The sequence below is a fragment of the Cyprinus carpio genome, chromosome B22 (genome assembly GCF_018340385.1).
Source record: "Cyprinus carpio isolate SPL01 chromosome B22, ASM1834038v1, whole genome shotgun sequence".
Taxonomy (NCBI): domain Eukaryota; kingdom Metazoa; phylum Chordata; class Actinopteri; order Cypriniformes; family Cyprinidae; genus Cyprinus; species Cyprinus carpio.
Genome location: NC_056618.1, coordinates 28,260,247 through 28,281,196, shown reverse-complemented (window position 1 = coordinate 28,281,196; position 20,950 = coordinate 28,260,247). Strand labels below are relative to the sequence as shown.

At 39.8% G+C, this 20,950-nt stretch overlaps 2 protein-coding genes across 3 annotated transcripts in view; both read left to right on the top strand.

Moving 5' to 3' along the window:
• Positions 1-20,950, top strand: part of LOC109095006 (CD276 antigen homolog) — a 467,477-nt gene that overhangs the window by 404,281 nt on the left and 42,246 nt on the right. The window lies entirely within an intron of this gene.
• The window catches only part of LOC109056689 (NACHT, LRR and PYD domains-containing protein 3-like), a 28,710-nt gene that overhangs the window by 2,485 nt on the left and 5,275 nt on the right, over positions 1-20,950 (top strand). The window contains exons 4-10 of one of the 2 annotated variants that reach the window (XM_042749630.1): positions 107-214; positions 381-441; positions 1,067-1,271; positions 1,445-3,206; positions 5,703-5,876; positions 7,087-7,260; positions 12,362-12,535. In XM_042749630.1, coding sequence (XP_042605564.1) covers positions 107-214; positions 381-441; positions 1,067-1,271; positions 1,445-3,206; positions 5,703-5,876; positions 7,087-7,260; positions 12,362-12,535 — 2,658 coding nt within the window. The remainder of the gene's footprint in view (positions 1-106; positions 215-380; positions 442-1,066; positions 1,272-1,444; positions 3,207-5,702; positions 5,877-7,086; positions 7,261-12,361; positions 12,536-20,950) is intronic. The other variant, XM_042749631.1, reaches the window with a different exon arrangement.

Below are 20,950 nucleotides of genomic sequence, written 5' to 3'. Positions count from 1 at the left end.
TGAAAGAGAAGAGATGAACATTAAATGCGGGTTGAAAGAGTAAAGGTGTTTCAGTCAGAGCAGTGTGAGATTTTCAGAAACAGTTTTTATTGCTGTTGTGTTTCAGTCTGTGTGAGAATGAATCTCCTGAACACAGCTGTGTGTCCATGAAGAGTGACGCGTCAGTGAAACATCCAATTAATTTCAGCTCGGGAGACTCATCTGCTGATCTGAGGTGTTGTTTAGTTTACAGTATAAGAAATATATAAATAAATAAAATATATATATATATATATATATATATATATATATATATATATATGATATTCATTAATTTACTTATCTGTATTTAAAACATTAATATATATTTACAAAAATATTCAATAATTGTTTAACTACAGTCAAAAGCAGGAAGGAACAGAACCACATACAGCAAAGAAGAACTTAGACTCCATTTTCAAGGTTGGATTTGTGTGTGTGTGTGTGTGTGTGTGTGTATGTGTGTGTGTGTGCGCGCGTGTTTGAGTGTGTGTGTGTGCGTGCGCACTTGTGGTGTTGCGTATGCGTGTGTGTGTGTGTGTGTGTGTGTGTGTGTGTGTGTGTGTGTGTGTGTGTGTGTGTGTGTAAGAGAGAGAGAGAGAGTGTGTGTGTCCATCCCAACACAATAACTCTCTTGGTAAAAGTGTTAAGAAATTGAGAAATCTGGGAAATCCTCTCTGTAATAGTCACATTTACTTTCCTATCCACGTAAGATAATTTGTAGTCCACTATAAAGCAGATTAATGACCACTAAAGCAGAGAAGCTAAATCCATATGTAACCTGACTTCTGCATAAAGATGAACATCAATCTAGCAAACAGTTAATCCAGTCAAACTCCCTCTTTTAACCTCAGTATCTGTAGACACTGATGTGTGAGTATACAGTGGAAGTTATTAACAGTTATTATTCAGCGATGTTCATTAGTATTCATGCCTTTGACTAAACTACAAAATAAATTCAGGCTTGACTCTTGTGTATTGATACTTTGGTTCACCTTCTCGGTGACTGAATGCAGGTTCATTGTTTAAATATTCATTGTAATTTCAGGAGATTGAGAACAAAATCATCTCTGTCATGAAGAGTGAGTTGAAAAGCTTTAAGAGACTACTGAGTCCAGATTACCCAGAATGCGCTGAAAGAGACCGTTATGTTGATGAGGGTCATAGCAGAGTCAGAGAGGGGCTTCTGAAGATCACACTGCTCATCCTGAGGAAGATGAAACACACAGACCTCGCTAACACACTACAGACCAGTAAGAGCTCTGGATCAGCAGATTATAGCCTGTGTTTTTATTATCAACCTTCTGTCTTCAGTCACTAATGTTCCTGAATGTCATGACACATTATAATATCTTACATATCAAACCTAAAAATACATTTCTAAAATATTGCTCTGCCAATAACAACAATTATTTCCTTATCTCAGAACTGATGCCTGTGTCTCAACAAAAACTCAGATCCAGACTACAGGATAAATATCAGAGAATCAGTGAAGGACTGTCCAATCATGGAGACTCAACACGTCTGAATGAGATCTACACAGAGCTCTACATCACAGAGGGAGGCAGTGGAGAGGTCAATAATGAACATGAGGTGAGACAGATTGAGACAGTGTCCAGGAGACCAGAGACACAGGAGACACCAATCAACTACAATGACATATTTAAACCCTCAGCTGGACAAGACAAAACCATCAGAACTGTGCTGACTAAAGGAGTCGCTGGAATTGGAAAAACAGTCTCTGTGCAGAAGTTCATTCTGGACTGGGCTGAAGGAAAAGCCAATCAGGACATTCATTTCATATTTCCACTTCCTTTCAGGGAGCTGAACTTGATACAGAAAAATCTCAGTCTTGTGGATCTTCTAAACTACCTTCACACAGAAACCAGAGAATTTAAGTCAGCAGATTATGATGACTATAAAGTCATGTTCATATTTGATGGTCTGGATGAGTGTCGACTATGTCTAGATTTCAAAAACAATCAGAGCTTGTCTGATGTGACAGAATCAGCTTCAGTGGATGTGCTGCTGACCAACCTCATCAAGGGGAATCTACTTCCTTCTGCTCTCCTCTGGATCACCTCTCGACCAGCAGCAGCCAATCAGATCCCTCCTGAGTGTGTCCACCAGGTCACAGAGATACGAGGATTCAATGACCCTCAGAAGGAGGAATATTTCAGGAAGAGAATAAATGATCAGAGTCTGGCTGATAGAATCGTCACACATATCCGAGCAACAAGAAGTCTGTTCATCATGTGTCACATCCCAGTCTTCTGCTGGATTTCAGCCACTGTTCTGGAGAGGATGATGGGTAAATCAGAGAGTGCAGAGATTCCCAAGACTCTCACACAGATGTTCACACACTTCCTGATCTTTCAGACCAAACTGAAGACACAGAAGTATGATGGGAAATATGAAATTGATTCTGATCAGACTAGAAATACTATTCTGTCTCTAGGAAAACTGGCTTTTGAACAGCTGGAAAAAGGGAACCTGATCTTCTATGAGGAGGACCTGAAAGAGAGTGGCATTGATGTCAGAGAAGTGTCAGTGTACTCAGGAGTTTGTACCCAGATCTTCAGAGAGGAGTTTGGACTGCATCTTGGGAAGGTGTACAGCTTTGTTCATCTGAGTATTCAGGAGTTTATTGCTGCATTATTCAAGCTGTTGTCCTTTGCTGAACAAAACACAGGACTGAGGAGTGTGTTCAGGTCAACAATGACCAGTTTACTAAAGAAAGAAGTGGACAAGGCCTTACAGAGTGAGAACGGACACTGGGATCTTTTCCTCCGGTTCCTTCTAGGTCTCTCACTAGAGTCTAATAAGACTCTCTTACAAGGCCTCCTGACAAAGACAGTAAGCAACTCTCAGAGCAATCAGGAAACAGCTGCATACATCAAACAGAAGATCAGGGAGAATCCCTCTCCAGAGAAATCCATCAATCTGTTCCACTGTCTGAATGAACTGAATGATCGTTCACTGGAGCAGGAAGTCCAAACATACCTGAGCAGAACAGATTACAGTCGACTCTTTAGAGTCAAACTGTCTGCTGCTCAGTGGTCAGCTTTGGTGTTTGTGCTGTTGAACTCAGAAGAAGATCTGGAAGAGTTTAAACTGAGCAAATATGATCCATCAGAAGAATGTCTTCTGAGGCTACTGCCAGTGATCAAAGCATCTAGAAAGATTGAGTGAGTATTATACAGTGTCTTTGTTTTATTTACTTTATTTTATACAGTAGGCCTGTGTTTCTCTACACTGTTTCTGTATATTCTGAGGTCTTTCTTATGTGACAAACTCAGCTGTAAGGGAAACAGGTCAATTTAGCTCAAAGGGAATCATTTAAGATTTTAAAGGGAATTTGAACAGAATCACTGTTTCACGGCTGATCACTGAAACGGCCAGCGATTCACTGAACGAGCCGTTTAACATCAAATCTGCGCTGGATATTAATATCCAAAGTATAGTGAAAAACACTATTAATTAGCACAGTAACAAGATCGGCAGTTTAAGACATTAACTTGTGAGCACAAAACACAAGATACTTCTCTTTTCAATATAAATAAGGCTTTATTAGATAAATCTAAGACATATAAACTAATCTAACACAAGCACACACACTCACACATTCACACAAGTTGCAGGAAGATAGAACGTTAGGAAAGAGTGAGTTTAAGAGAATGAAAATGTGAAATCCCAAGTTTACAGCAATACGTGAAATTGCATAGACATGAACAACCATTTAATCACTTAATTAACCCTCGCACTGAGTTCCTCAATGAGGTTAAAATTATATTAGATAACACCAGTACAGATGTGAGTCTGGAGGTTACTTGCATTGCCTGTTTAACAGGGTTCCCTTTTGTTGTCGCTGAAAAGGGGGTTTCCCGAAGTTGCTGATTGGCTGGAAGTTCAGTAGTCGTTGAAATGACGTCTTGGGAAGCCCATGGTTGGGCGTTGGCTGAAGATGCAGAGTTGTGGGCTGGTTGTAGTTTCAGACGGGCACGCGAGGTCAGACTCGGAGACACAGCGTCACAAAACTTAACTCAGAACACGAAACTCTCAAACGGAAAAGAAAAGAAGTAAAGTTTGACGAGACTAGGTGGTGTTTCTTCTCATTGTGGCTAAGTAGCAGCAGTGCAGGCCGAAGCACGCTGGAACGGCGCTCGAAGAACGCTAAAAGTGATGACAAAGCATGACTAAAAGCTAAAGCTAAAAGCAAAAGCTAAAAGCAGGCTAAAAGCCGGCATGACTGATAGCAAAAGCTAAACGAAAGCTCAAAGCTAAAAGCAAAATTTGATGGTGTCCTGAGTATTTAAACTGGCCTTTTGGCCACACCTCAAATGTTGTCTTGACCAATTAGATATTGTCTTTTCTCGGTGTGTTGCAATGTTTGTCCCACCCATTCATAAATCATATGTTATTTTATCAAGCACGTGGCCAGAATTTTCCCGCTCTTGCAGGGTATAATTTGGACATGATTCCTATAACAAGAATATGATACATTTGACAAATAACTGATGGTCAGAAACGTTTCAAAGCAAGAAGATTTGAACACACACATACTAAACATGAATATGATCCCTTAAGCTATTCAAGAGTTATTTAAAAAAGACATACACAATAAGTGATTAGAAACATTAAAGTCAAATGTGTGGGTTACAGGTATAAAATGGAGTTAAGCAATGGACTGATATCCATTTAGAAGTCTTTTTTGAGTTCATTTTGGCGCATATATGCATTGGAAGGCATTCTCTGTGCCATTCTGGGGAGTAAGGACATGTCCTGTGAAGACCAGAGGGGTTAACAGGTCTCCTTAGGAATTTCAGTCTGGTTTTGCTAGGTGGGGGGAAGTCAATCCAAGATCTTGTTTACTCTCATGGCTTTACATGTGAGGGTCAGACTGTCCATTCTCTTCGATTACTTGCCCCAAATTAGACGATCTCTTCTTCGAATTGAAATTGTCAATAATTGTTCTAATGGTGTTAATGTTGAAAGCTGTTCTCTGAAAGAGTTAGTTGGTTATCAGACTGTGGTGCTGGGAGTTGATTTACAACATCCTGCCTTTCTGTGGAATTCGGCTCATGTTTCAACCAGGCTCCCGATCGAATCTTTAATTTGTCTGGTTCACGCTACACAGCTAACAACACAGAGTGCTCTACTAATGACCTGAAGTGTTGAATCAAGTATGATTGATAAGAGAGATTCATCCAAACTGTGCAAAGTTGAGGTGCCTTCAGGAACAGGGTTGTGACTCTCTGATATTACAAATATTAGATTGGGATCATCATCATTCACTTATAAGTTACATTCTAGTTTGTTGAAATAAATGAAAATAATTCTAATTCAATCTAATAATTCTAATCAATCTAATAAATATAATTTAATTATTAGACAAAATGTTTATTTGAGTGTGTGTGTTTGCGTGTCTGTGTGTGTGATAAACTGATATATATATATACTGACAGATTAGACACAAAATCAATAACACTCCAACAAACTAAATCTATGGGATTTTTTTCCCTGCTTTTTTGTCCGCTGTGTGAAAATTGTAGATCTGATCACTTAGAACATATAGAGCTCTCCTCTCCTCAGTGAGCCGGTCGATTTGACACCTCATTCATGGGTCTGTGATAAATACTGAATGAACTTAACTCATATTTATTTTTTCTGTATTTTCTCTGCAGTCTTTCCAGCTGTCATATTACACAGAAAGGTTGTGCTGCTCTGATTTCAGCTCTGAGATCAAACCTCTCACACCTGACAGAACTGGATTTGAGCTTTAATAAACCAGGAGACTCAGGAATGAAGCTGCTCTCTGCTCTACTGGAGGATCCACACTGTAAACTGAAGAAATTAGAGTGGGTGTTATTATATTATTGAACACAAAATCTGTGTGAAAATACTGCCAAACAAAAACATTTCATGTTAAAGGGATAGTTCATCCAAAAAAAAAAAAAAAAACTCTGTTGTCTTCAAGTCATTTCAAAACAATATGACTTTATTCTGTGGAACATAAGAGAAGATATTTTGAGAAATGTTTTTGTCCACACAATGGAAAGCAATGATATCCCAAAACATTGGTTTGCAACAATATTCAAAATATCATCTGTTGTGTTTCACAGAAGAAAGAAGGTCATACAGGTTAGGAACAAAATGCAGGGAAGTAAATTATAACGATTTTCATTTTGGGGTGAACGATTCCTTTAAGAATCAAATTGTAAATTATCAAATATAATGATTATACTGAATGCACCTCTCACACTTAGATGGATTTTTGAGCAGCTGATGTTACGTATTTGAGAGCCATGACCTCAGTTCAGAGTGAGACTCAAATTTCACATTGTGTGTGTGTGAGTGCATGTGTGTGTTTGCGTGCGACTGTATGTGTGCACGCAAGTGTGTGTGTGTGACTGCTTTTGTGTTTGTGTGTGTGTGTGTGTGTGTGTGTGTGTGCGTGTTTGTCTCAGGGTTGCCAGGTTTTCACAACAAAACCCGCCCAATTTTTACTCAAAAATAGCCCAAAACTAGCCCAATCAAGTTTCAAGGGGGATTCACCAGTAAAAATCGCATTATGTTGGGGTAAAATACATATTTTTGGTGGGGTTCCCCTGGTAAAATTAGCATTTTAGGGGCTAAATATCATGTTATTGGGGTCGCTTAAACCCATGGACATGAAAAACAACCCGCGGCAACAGTGTTAATGTAGCCGCAGACTTGGCAACACCGGAAAACCGCGGACTTGGCAACACCTGTGTGTGTGTGTGTGTGTGTGTGTGCGTGTGCATTTGACTTTGTGTGTTTGTGTGTGTGTGTGTGAGAGAGAGAGAGAGAGAGATAGAGAAAGTGACAGTTGAGATTAAAATTCATGAACATTACGCCATTGTAAATCTATGGGATTTTTTCCCTGCTTTTTCGTCTTCTGTGCGAACATCGTAGGTCCAATCACTTAGAAAAGATATAGCACTCCTCTCCTCAGTGAGCTGGTCGAATTGACACCTCATTCATGGGTCTGTGATAAATGGTGAATGAACTTAACTCATCTTTAGTTTTTCTGTATTTTCTCTGCAGTCTTTCCTACTGTGGTATTACACAGAAAGGCTGTGCTGCTCTGAGTTCAGCTCTGAGATCAAACCCCTCACACCTGACAGAACTGGATCTGAGATATAATAAACTAGGAGACTCAGGAGTGAAGCTGCTCTCTGCTGTACTGGAGGATCCACACTGTAAACTGAAGAAACTACAGTGAGTCTCTTCATAATACAGTAACTATAAGGTTTTGAGTAAAAGGTAAAATTACACAAATATGTTTTCAACAGCAGTGGTTTTGTTTGTTGCCCTCTGTTCAAACCCCTTAAAAAAATTAATAAAATTAAATAATTTACTTTTGTTAACCAAGTACAGTGCAGAATGTGTTCAAAAAATACAGAAAGTTTTCTTTAAAAAGAATCTAACACTGCTTGAAGATCCCATTATAACTTACTATGGCTTTACAGTAGTCCCAATAAATATAATATTTTATCTTATTTTATCTTAAAAAATGACCAAATCATGAAAAAAATCAAACAGATAATTAATAGATGGTTTATAAATTATTAGTTGATACATTATTTATCACTTATAAATCATTGAGGTATTTATATCAAAATTGTTTTCTATCATTTCAATAAACAATTGTTAAAGGGATAGTTCACACAAAAATAAAAATTTTATGTTTATAGGTTTACCCCCAGGGCGTCCAAGATGTAGGTGACTTTGTTTTCTTCAGTACAACACATTATGATTTTTTAACTTCAGCCGATCCAGTTGTGTGGCGAATGGAATGTGCTGGGCCCTCTTCAAAGAGCGTACCAGCAGTATCCTTCGGTGCTCCTCCTGACGACCGGATGTCAATCACTACATTGGAGGGAGAGCTCTCTAAAGAAGATTCAGCTGCTCTGCTGCCCTTCGGGATGGTGGCAATGCCTGAATCGGATCCATAGATGACAGCTATGCTTTCCCAGGCTGCCAAGAGGGTAGGGCTCGAGTGGAATAATCCACCATGTCCTGAGCCTTCAAGGTTGGATGATTGGTTTCTTGGGGTGGCCCGCGCTGGTTTTCGGCACCCTGCCCCCATGCCTTTCTCCCCGGAAGTGCATGAGGAGCTCTTACTGCCAGAAACCGGCTTGATGGTTCCTCCTCCCCAAACACATGGTTCCTCCTCCCTTACCACCCTTGACGGTGGTGCAGCAAGGGGGAATACAAGGGTCCCCCCGGTAGAGCGGTTGGTTGCGATGCAGTTGTGTCCTAATACCACCTCCACCCGGCAGGGCCGTTTCTGGGTGCCTGGTCAGTGTCTCCCAGCCCATCTTGCTGGCTTCTGCGAACCATCAGCTATGGCTATGCGATTCAGTTCGCCCGGCATCCCCCAAAGTTCATTGGCGTCCCTTTCACAACATGAATGCTCCTTTCTTGCGTGCGGAGATCTCAGTCCTACTGGCAAGGGACGCGATAGAGCTGGTTCCTCCAGCCGATATGAGGTCGGGGTTTTACACTCCTTACTTCATTGTACCCAAAAAAGGAAGTGGGTTACGGCCAATCTTGGACCGCCGATTATTGGAGCAGGCCCTTCATTGGCAACCATTCAAAATGTTGACGCAAAAACGCATCTTCGTGTGCGTCAGTCCCCGAGATTGCTTTGCAGCGATCAACCTGAAGGATGCATACTTTCATGTGTCGATTCTTCCTTGCCACAGACAATTTCTGAGGTTTGCATTCGAAGGACGGGCATATCGGTACAAGGTCCTGCCCTTTGGGCTGTCGCTGTCTCCCTGTGTCTTCACGAAAGTCGCGGAGGCAGCTCTTGTTCCCCTCAAAGAGCAGGGTGTTCGCATACTCAACTATCTATATGATTGTGGACCTGGTGCCCCTGCACCTCAGCCTGTTGGGCCTTCAGGTCAACTGGGAAAAGAGCAAACTCTCCCCGATGCAGAGGATCTCTTTTCTCGGTATGGAGTTGGTTAGGTCGAACAGACAGCATGCCTCACAGAAGAACGTGTGCGGTTGGTACTAGCTTGCTTGAATACATTCAAGGGCAGGACAGTGGTCCCACTGAAACATTTTCAGAAGCTCTTGGGGCATTTGGGGAAGTCGTGGCCTAGTGGTTAGAGAGTTTGACTCCTAACCCTAAGGTTGTGGGTTCGAGTCTCGGGCCAGAAATACCATGACTGGAATGCCCTTGAGCGAGGCACTGAACACCCCCAACTGCTCCCCGGGCGCCGCAGCATAAATGTCTGCCCACTGCTCCAGGTGTGTGTTCACGGTGTGTGTATGTGTGTGTTCACTGCTGTGTGTGTACTTTGGATGGGTTAAATGCAGAGCACCAATTCACAGCTGGCCACTGGGCCTACGCAAATATGCATTTTCCCAAGTAAGCCTTCTCGCACTGACACTGTGCAAAGTCCGGGAGGATGAGCGGCAACTCTTGCTAGTGGTGCCGTATTGGCCCACTCGGACTTGGATCCCCAAACTAGTGCTCCTCGCGACAGCCCCTCCTTGGGTGATCCCTCTTAGGTAGGATTTACTGCCTCAGAGATGGGGCACCGTTTGTCACCTGCGTCCAGACCTTTGGAAACTCCATGTCTGGTCTCTGAATGGGACGCGGAGGTTCTAGGTGACTTACCCCAGTACGAACACCATCACTTCGGCGAGAGCACCGTCTGCAAGGCACGCTTACCCCTTGAAGTGGAACCTGAGAGATCCCGGAGATGCTCTATTGCAGTCGTGCTTTCCTTTCTTCAGCAAGGGCTGGAGTGAAGGCTTTCCTTCTCCACCCTCAAAGTCCAGGTTGCTGCTATTGCTGTGTACCATGACCCCGTAAATGGGAAGTCTTTGGGTAAGCATGACCTCGTCATCAGATTCCTTAGAAAGGCCAGGAGGTTAAATCCTTCCTGGCCCCCCTCTATACCCTCTTGGGACCTGTCTCTAGTGCTAAAATCACTACAACAGGGCCCATTCGAGCCTTTGCATTCAGTTGAGCTAAAGTTTCTTTCATTGAAAACTCTGCTCCTGCTTGCACTGGCCTCCATCAAGAGGGTAGGGAACCTCCAATTTCTCCATATACACCTAAATGGATGCTATATGTGTATTTGCTTCTGAAAACTCTTTCGGGAAGGATGGGGCTTCCGCAGCATCCCTGTTCCAAGTGGAACGGGTACGTTTTCCCAGTGTTATCCAGTCTTACCCATTGAGGTAGTGCTTTGACAATGGTGAGTGAAATTACTTGTTCCGAGCCCCGGCCTACTTCAAACATGGTCGCAGGCGGCTCCCACAGGGCACTGGAAGGGGCAGCACCCATGGCTCTTTGGTAGGGATCCCAATTCGTTGGTCACTGATGTGATGTCGGGAGTAACCTACTTAAAGGGAACGTTTCGGTTACATATGGTTACCCTCATTCGATGAAGGAGGGAACAGAGATGTCATGTCTCGTCGCCACGGCTGCTGTACCACCGCTGAGTGGCCGGGACACCGGTTTGGCTCCTCATCGAAAACCTGGTATGCATTGCACCTGCTGCCTTTTTATGCTCACGCAGTAATTGCATGCCAATGTGCATTGGCTAGTTTAGTTTACACTCGAAGTGGATTGGTCTCTCTAAGTGACATCCCAATTTGTCGGTCACCGATGTGACATCTCCGTTCCTTCCTTCAGGGAACGAGGGTTACCATACATAACCGAGACGTTTTTTGCTATAGTTCAGAAAATGGTAATAAAATATGAGAATAACTCAGAACAAACTGTGTCAGAACAAACTCATCTTGATAATGTCAGATAACTTTGATAGAAAGGTATGTAATGATTACAATGAACCAAAAATTATTCATCTGTTAAATTTAAGTACACAATTAGATAATACCAATTTAGATCAACCAATTACCAAGCAATGCTTAATTTTGTTCAGTCTGTGGTGTAAAAAAAGTCACATTAGCAATTAAAGAAAAATACTTAAGCAAAACGTGGTCAGGTCAAAGTGTCTGAATAATTTTTTGGTTTGACTGTATTTTTAAATACGACATTTCAAAAAAAAAGTGGTGATTATCTCTAAGGTGGCCAATAATGAACTTAATAAATGCTGTTGTCTACATTAACCAAATTATGTCAGCAAATGGAAAGTCAGACAGCTATTTATCACATTAGCTAACAGTATAGGGATGCTTTTTTTTACCCCAAATACCGTACTTTTCATATGAAAGTGAAAGTGACGTGACATACAGCCAAATATGGTGACCCACACTCAGAATTGGTGCTCTGCATTTTACCCATCCAAAGTGGACACACACAGCAGCGAATACACACACACCGTGAACACACACCCTGAGCAGTGGGCAGCCATTTATGCTACGGCACCCGGGGAGCAGTTGAGGGCTCAGTGCCTTGCTCAAGGACACCTCAGTAGTGATATTGCCGGGCCGAGCCTCAAACCCACAACCTTAGTGTTAGGAGTCAAACTCCCAAACCATTAGGCCACGACTTCCCTTTTCTTCAGTTATTTAAAAATTTGTAATTTCCTTGAACAAAACTGAAAACATTAACAGGACCTTCGACTCAAAGTATATTCTGTAATTTTTTATACTCATTTGCTACACAAGTCTGTAATCATTTTAAATGAGCCTTTTACATGAGTCCTCTTTAGCCCCATTGTAAAATACCACACGTGAGTCCCAAGTCACTTTTTGACTGAATATTTATTAGCTACTGGCCAGGAGTCACTTTAAACACAGCAGAACAACACTCTGACTAAAATATTACACACATATTTATATGTTTAGAAATGCATTAAATACCAAGGTTACATGTGGACTCTACATGATTGATTCAATTCATAGCTCTACTAATCATCCATCCTTCTGTTACTGACCAGACAGATTCCCTTTTATTAATCACTTCTCAAGTCTAGAGAACTAAATCATAAGACAAACTATTGTTAGCATAAATTTGTTGCATTTTCCTCTTGTTACGGTTTGCAGTAGGATTTGTAGGAAAGTGTTGTGAATCTAAATGAACGAAAATAACGTTATATAAAACGCAGGCTATCATTAAGACATGAATCGACAACTGAATGAAAGAAATAAATGTCAGGATGAACACAATGACATTGAGATTTGTGTGAGTATTCATTAGAGATGCACACAGTATTTGACTGATACATCTATCTAATATCCATCACTTTATAAAGAAAAACACACTTTTCAAATCAGACATATTTGTATTGAAGAGATGGAGATGAATGGTGTAACATTGTTTCAAAAACAAACATTTGTAACACATGACTATTATTGATTTTATCTGTTTTTCTGTTTCTCTCTGCAGGCTGTATAACTGCAGTATTGGAGAGGAAGGCTGTGCTGCTCTGATTTCAGCCCTGAGATCAAACCCCTCACACCTGACAGAACTGAATCTGAGCCAAAATAAACCAGGAGACTCAGCAGTGAAGCTGCTCTCTGCTCTACTGGAGGATCCACACTGTAAACTGGAGAAACTATGGTGAGTGTTAATACAGGTGCTGGTCATTTAATTAGAATATCATCAAAAAGTTGATGTATTTCACTAATTCCATTCAAAAAGTGAAACTTGTATATTATATTCATTCATTACACAGACTGATAAATTTCAAATGTTTATTTATTTTAATTTTGATGATTATAACTGACAACTAAGGAAAATCCCAAATTCAGTATCTCAGAAAATTTGAATATTACTTAAGACCAATACAAAGAAAGGATTTTTAGAAATCTTGGCCAACTGAAAAGTATGAACATGAAAAGTATGAGCATGTACAGCACTCAATACTTAGTTGGGGCTTCCTTTTGCCTGAATTACTGCATCAATGCGGCGTGGCATGGATTCTATCAGTCTGTGGCACTGCTCAGGTCTTATCAGAGCCCAGGTTGCTCTGATAGTGGCCTTCAGCTCTTCTGCATTCTTGGGTCTGGCATATCGCATCTTTCTCTTCACAATTCCCCATAGATTTTCTATGGGGTTAAGGTCAGGCAAGTTTGCTGGCCAATTAAAAACAGGGATACCATGGTCCTTAATCCAGGTACTGGTAGCTTTGGCACTGTGTGCAGGTGCCAAGTTCTGTTGGAAAATGAAATCTGCATCTCCATAAAGTTGGTCAGCAGCACAAGCATGAAGTGCTCTAAAACTTCCTGGTATATTACTGCGTTGACCTTAGACCTCAGAAAATACAGTGGACCAACACCAGCAGATGACATGGCACCCCAAACCATCACTGAAACTTTACACTGGACCTCAAGCAATGTGGATTGTGTGCCTCTCCTCTCTTCCTCCAGACTCTGGGACCCTGATTTCCAAAGGAAATTTTACTTCCAAATTTACTTTCATCAGAGAACATAACTTTGGACCACTCAGCAGCAGTCCAGTCCTTTTTGTCTTTAGCCCAGGCGAGACGCTTCTGACGCTGTCTGTTTTTCAAGAGTGGCTTGACACAAGGAATGTGACAGCTAAAACCCATGTCTTGCATACGTCTGTGCCTACTGGTTCTTGAAGCACTGACTCCAGCTGCAGTCCACCCTTTGTGAATCTCCCCCACATTTTTGAATGGGTTTTGTTTCACAATCCTCTCCAGGGTGCGGTTATCCCTAATGCTTGTACACTTTTTTCTACCACATCTTTTCCTTCCCTTTGCCTCTCAATTAATGTGCATGGACACAGAGCTCTGTGAACAGCCAGCCTCTTTTGCAATGACCTTTTGTGTCTTGCCCTCCTTGTGCAAGGTGTCAATGGTCGTCTTTTGGACAACTGTCAAGTCAGCAGTCTTCTGTCAAATTTCGGGTAGAGGGATGAGGCGAGGACTCAATGATGCAGAGAGAAGGGCTTTTTAATAATAATAAAATAAAATAAGAAAACTAAAATTACCCCGTAGGGGAAACAGACAAAAACTTGACTGGCAAGGCAAGGCACGGCACAACTAGCACAGACAAACATTTGACAACGAACTAACAACCAGACTGCAAACAAAAGGAGAATAAATAGTGAGCTAATGAGGAGGGTAACAAGGGAACACATGTGGGGCAAATTAAAATCAATAATCGGGTAACGAGATGGGTGGGGTCAAGACAATTGATGAGCACATGACACACAGAAACAAAGACAAAAGCACATGGCCAGCAAACCAATCACAAGCCATGTGCTTGAACAAGACACGAACATGCAGCTAATGAGCAAATTCATAAGCCGCGTGTTCAAACAAGACAAGACAGCACGCAGCCAGCGAAAACCAAGCTGCGTGCTACAACACAAGACAACAAGAAAAGCATGCGGCCGAACACAACTGCATGCTACACAAAACACATGGACAGAAGAGCGCATGGACGAGTGAACTCGAGACCGCATGCTCCCACAACAAGACAGATCTTGGAGCGCGAGTGTCCGGACCTCGACACGAAACCGAAACTCAGCAAGACATGAGTGCCGGGATCCGAACACCACGATCCAACATGAAACAGGACACGCGGACGAGAGCGCACGGCTCGAGCAGTCTTGAAGCTGCGTGCTCACATGAAAACCACAACATGACGGGAGTGTCAGGGCTCTGTAACAAACCCATTAATAACACTAGACCAAAGTGACAGAACCCTGACATCTTCCCCATGATTGTGTAGCCTACAGAACTAGACTGAGAGACCATTTAAAGGCCTTTGCAGGTGTTTTGAGTTAATTAGCTGATTAGAGTGTGGCACCAGGTGTCTTCAATATTGACACTTTTCACAATATTCTAATTTTCTGAGATACTGAATTTGGGATTTTCCTTAGTTGTCAGTTATTATCATCAAAATTAAAAGAAATAAACATTTGAAATATATCAGTCTGTGTGTAATGAATGAATATAATATACAAGTTTCACTTTTTGAATGGAATTAGTGAAATAAATCAACTTTTTGATGATATTCTAATTATATGACCAGCACCTGTATATTATTGAACACAAAATCTGCGTGAAAATACTGCCAAACAAAAATGTTTCATTTTAAATGGATAGTTCACCCCAAAAATTTAAATTCTGTTGTCACTTTACTGCAAGAGGGTCTGGCTGCAGATTTGCACTTGCACTCTCAGACTTCAGCTCTCAAACACAAGAAAAAACACAAGTGACAGCACTTGCAGTCTTTATTATTTATTTTGTTCTATTTATTTATTATTTTTTGTTTGAATCTCTCAACATTTTACAACAGCAGCCAGGTGGTGAAGACAAGAAAAAATAAACTAAATTACGAAGTCACTTGTAATCACCACTTGCACTCTCCGCTACCTCCGATGTCACTACAAATCCACACAAATCACCCGTATTACAAAAAGACAAAACATTCAAATCTTGTGATTAACCGATTAAAATAATTCTGTACCATAACGTACAGGGTCCTGCAAGTCACCTGTAGGAGAAAAAGACAAGACCTGCAAATCTGTGGCCATGGAACAGCAGAATATGAACACAATGCGAAAAGTCTCTCATTAAGCATTTTCCTCCCATAGAAAACATAAATGCTTAATATGGCTTAATGTATTAAGATGCTATTAAAATATCGAATTCAATATACAGTTAATTAATATAATGAATAATGTATAGCCTATAGTATATTCCTCCCATTCTGTATAATGTGGCATAATGGACTAAGATGATAAAGACCAAACTCAATAAGTTCCTCTTCACTATTAAAATATACATAACTAATATGTACAGACAAGCAGGTGAGCCCAGAATAAATGTAACACGCAAAGTTTCACGTTGAGCATTTTTCCACATAGAATAAACTGCCTACAGCTCTTTTATATCATTGTCTTTGTCCATTAAGCTACATTAGATGTTTTATTTATAATGATTTTCTATGGGAGGAAAATGTTTAGCGTTATGTCTGGGCTCTACTGCTTGCCTGTAAGGAGTTGATGCTCTTAATATCACTTAATGCATTTCATAATGCTCGTTCATATTTGTTGGTCTGTATATACAGCATAAATGAGTACACCCCCTCAAAAACTTAACAAATTCAGCAATTACTCTTTACTTAGAAACTCTTTACCAAACTCTTTACCCAAACTATTTACTCTTTACCAAAGAAGAATGGCAAAAAATTTTCAGCAAAATAAGATTTTCTTATCAAAGTGATACAATTTTGTGTTGCATAAATGAGTACACACTTCTGAAAGCTACTAAATAAGAAAAAAAAGTGTATAGGTTTAAGGCTATTTTTGATCAACAGGTAAATATAGTGAACCAAAACTTTTAAAGACAAGAAAATTCCTGACAATTAAAAGTGTTATATAGCTGACTGAATCATACTCAGACATAATGCTGGCAGCACTGGAACCAATGGGAGAGAACTGCCAGGTGACTTATTTCTTAGCATAAAACAGGACAATGGTACAAGAGAAATACCAAATTACTGTTTTAAGTGTGAAAATATAGCAGAAGTAGCACCAACATTCAAAAACAATGGACTTGTGATAAGGCTCCTGAAATAATCAGGTCTTCACTTCAAATTTTCATTTAGTGATGAGTGAATTTTTGCTAGAAAACGAGCAGGAGAAATAACATGCAAGTGTCTCAGAGCCGGCCAAAGCTATGAAAAGAGTGACACTTTATCTCACAGAGTATGATGCATGCATGGTTGTTGTCACCACTAGAATTACCTACTGTAGCCAAAGCAAAATAAACTCATTTAACCCCTTTTAAAGGCCCATATTTGCAAAATAGAGACTTCTGGGAATCCATACTCTGGTCTCAAGAGACCAAGTCAATCATTTCGGATCCAAAAACATCTAAAATGTTCTGGTGTTGCTAGAGGAAGAGTACAGTGAGAGTTGCTTGGTATCCACAGTGACATTCAGTGGTAGTAAAGCTTTTATATAGGGATGAATGAGGTGTGAGGGAGTTGTGCTTTATCAATGCTGGCATGAATTCACACTACTGTGTGATGTACATAATACAAAAACTTGAAACAGAAGATGCTACCCTCCCCTCATTCCCTGCATTATTTGGCATTTTTTCAGCATGACAATGAATTTATTCATTCTTCTAAGGTGAAAATCCTTCAGTGGACATGTACAGTAGGTAGACATCCAAAACGTTACTTCTACCGCCGCTCGTACCGCCGCCACGGCGTCTGCAAAGTGCATTTGCAGCTTTTGACCGCTGAGTGACGCTTTAATCACAAGTTTTCAAACAAGCGCATCAAAGCACATTTTCGCAAATAGACGTCAGTTTTGCCTCTCTAATGTGTTACATTTGACGGCTGCAGTCAGGGAAAATGAAAGAAAATCACTATAGTTAAAATATTTAATATTCACAGATGAAAGTTTGGTAATTTTGAAGTTATGTGCATTTCTTAGAACGAACTCAAGCAGGATAAATGTCAAGCCTGTGCCTGAGCCTGTGCTTATATTTTCTCTAAGCTACACAGTATTACACCATATTTTAGATTTGACACATTTAATAGGTGTGCAGTATTATTTATATAATATGAATTATGTGTTATATTATTCAAAAGAAATTGTGGTTTACTTTGCATCAGAGCATTAAAAGTGGTAGCCTATTTTAGTGAGCTAGGCTACATGGATTTATATGCAAAATGTCAATATTCTCATATATTAGGCCTATATTTTTTAATTTATATTTTAAAATTCCTTTAATAAAACAACATGCATTTTTGTTATACGTTACCTGTCCTTTATTTTGACAGACAACTTCTTGGGAAAATATATTTGTCTGTAAGAAATTGTTGCGTGTTTTATAAATTATTTTCTTAGTAAAACGTGAGGCACTGTATAATTTCGTTCCCATTATTTAGGACTAATTAAAACAAGAAATGAATAAATTAAACCTGCACGATTTAACTAAATCATTGAAATTCTAAAGAATGGACAGATTAATAAAACGTCCTCACGATTAAACTCAAGTTCTCTCATTATAATCACCAAACTGCAATTGATGTAAAAAAAGAGCTTCATTAATAGACAACTTCAGTGATTTTAAAGGGAGCCGCCGTTACTTGCTTACATAGAATTTAAGTTAAAAAAAAAAATAACTGCAGCCGCATTTAAATGCAGGTGTGTAAAATGTCTGCGTGCAAGATTTGCACGGCGCGAGTGATGCTGAGTACATGAGCAGCATTTATTCTTATTTGTTTTATCTTCATTACAAATCTTGTTTGGTTTTATTTTGGATAATTGCATGTAAAAAATAATTTACGTTGTAATGCATATGCAAAATGTGAATAACTATTCATATTTAAGTGTTTGTGTGCGAAAATTTATAATGTGCATGCAGGACAGGGAGGCGCCCTCTAGATCACTTGAATTTTTTCCTGATAATGAATTAACTTAAAATTGTGGTGTCTCACATACATGAGAAATATATCTACAGAAAGCTTGAAATGTTAAACGAATTAAACGAATCAATTCAGAACGAAAGCATTATGTAATCTGTGAAGGTTGTATGTCTCTTTAAAGGCGCGTTCATGTGGAGAGAGGCAGCACTGTGAATTTCATCTTGCAGCCGACAAGAAAACATTTGTTTATTAATAAATAATTAAAATGTCTCCCTTTTTACAATTATTGGGCTACTTCTGCCTGTGCTTTGGGGCAAACTTAATGCATGTGCTTGAGCGCGAAATATATTAAGGCTCATTATGGATTGTAGATGTAAATGTAATATAATCCTGCGATTAGTTGAATAATGACAAATGAACGACTAGTAACTAGAAAAATCTTACATGGGAGGCAGACCTATTAAATACCCTCTAGACATCTCTGTTAAAGTTTTTAAATCAATACACACTCATATAAATAAATCCTTCATAAAGAACTGTAATTAATAGATGCCTTAACACTGATTTTTCCTCTGAAACACAAAAACGAAAATTTAAATAAATAAAATTTATAATTTTTTTAAGAATGGCCAACCCTTCTCTGCAGATATTGTTGCTTCTCGTTTGTACATTGTAAATAGGCTACAAAAAAAAAAAAAAAAAAAAAAAATAATTCATTCATTAGTAATAATAATAATGTCTCCAAAAACTCCAAAATGTTTTTTTGTCATGTCTGTAACGCATGTGTATTCCCAAATCTAAAAAAGCCTATAAAACATCATAGACGGATCATACTGATGTCTGGACTGGTCTGGATGTCGTTTGCAAATTTATTTATTTATTTTATTGAGTTAAGGCAACTTCCTCTGAAGTTATAATAACTAATAAACTATACTGCGCTATACATTAGTCAACATTTGAAGTGGATTCTTCAAAGTTGCCCTAAAACCAAAATGACGAGTCCTATCTAAACCTGTTCTGCAAGTTTGATACCCTCATAAGACACTGTCCACATGAAAGAACAAGAGATTCACACCTTTATCTCGACCCCCACAAGCTATACATAACTACCCCAACCCCCTCCAGCTGAACTGAACTCGGTCTGTTTTTGGGCTGTGAGGAACGGTGTGTTGTCATGTTACTGGGCTGAAACATGCCTGCACTCACAGCAGCCCTACTCTTTTTATTCATTATTTTCCCGCAGCCCATATTATTGTTTTCACAAGACCATAATAATAACAAATTATCAACTGATAATTAATCATTATTTTACGAAAATCATTGTTATTTGTGAACATAGCGTTTGCAGACATCCCAACCTGCAAAAAGTCATTTCAGGGAGGTATCCCGAAGCCCCCCCCCCCCCCCCCCCCAAAAAAATAGCGAAGGAGGACAAGGATATGACAGTTCACCACAGGACATGACTTTACTAAAAGTTATAAAAGCATAAAATATTATTTCTATAAACTATAGGCCTATGCTATTATTCGTTAATTATGTTTAAATATGTAGATTAATTTTACTATTTATATAAGCTGCTTATACTATTTATGTAAACTGCTTTTATTTATTTTTCATTGCAATTTTAAACAGGTCTAAGTAGTTTGTTGTTTTCATGTAGCCTTGGCAACTAGCCTGAATAATATGCACATGAAATGAAACATATCAACTCACCTCAACATGCCTTTTGCAATCATTTAACCCACCATGGGCAATGCTGAAGTCGCTGTTACAAATAGTGCAGCGAGCAAGACTGTCATTATCTTTGACACTTATAAGACTTTCGTGTAGTCTGCCGTAAATAAATCTCATTCTTTTTTTTTTTTTGTGGTACTCTCCCTCTGCCATGGTGCTCCTGTTTCTAGATAGACATAACTGATTAATTTGGTTCAGGAGAAGAGATAAAAGCCCGCCCACACTGACAATTGATTGGTTGATTTGCCGAAACAGGCCAATCAGGATCCTATCTGTCTTACATGCGCTTCGCACACACACGCTAGGTCTCTCGCTCCCTCTCCCTCTCTGCCGTGCGCGCGCTACACGGTTTGTAACACAGTCTCTGTCTCGCATGCGCCTTTGCTCGCTCGCTCTGGATTCCGGGAGATTTTAACTAATTTGCGGGCATCAGGGAGCCACTATCAATATACGGGAGACTCCCGGGACTTCCGGGAGACTTGGGATGTCTGCGTTTGCGGAACGCTTTAAGACCAAGCGGAGTCCTCCATCAGCTGCTCCCGCTTCACAGCGCGTGACTCGCGCTAACTGCGCCCAGCTTCAAAGTCCGCAAGTTTTGATTTAACTAAATCAGTATGAGCAAATACAACTTACTGATCATGAGCCCAACATTTAGCAAGACAGAAAAACATTCAGTCTACCTGAAGGAAGATGTATTTCATTGTAAGTTAATGCTGTTAATTAAATAGAGAGTTAAATAGAGAGAGAGAGAGAGAGAGAGAGAGAGAAATAAAAAAACCGTGTTGGCTATTCCTAAACTTGGAGCTCATTATTGAAGTACAAATCCAAACACCAGAAGCAAACTCTCTGTGTTCTTTCATTGAAAAGTATGCATTTTATT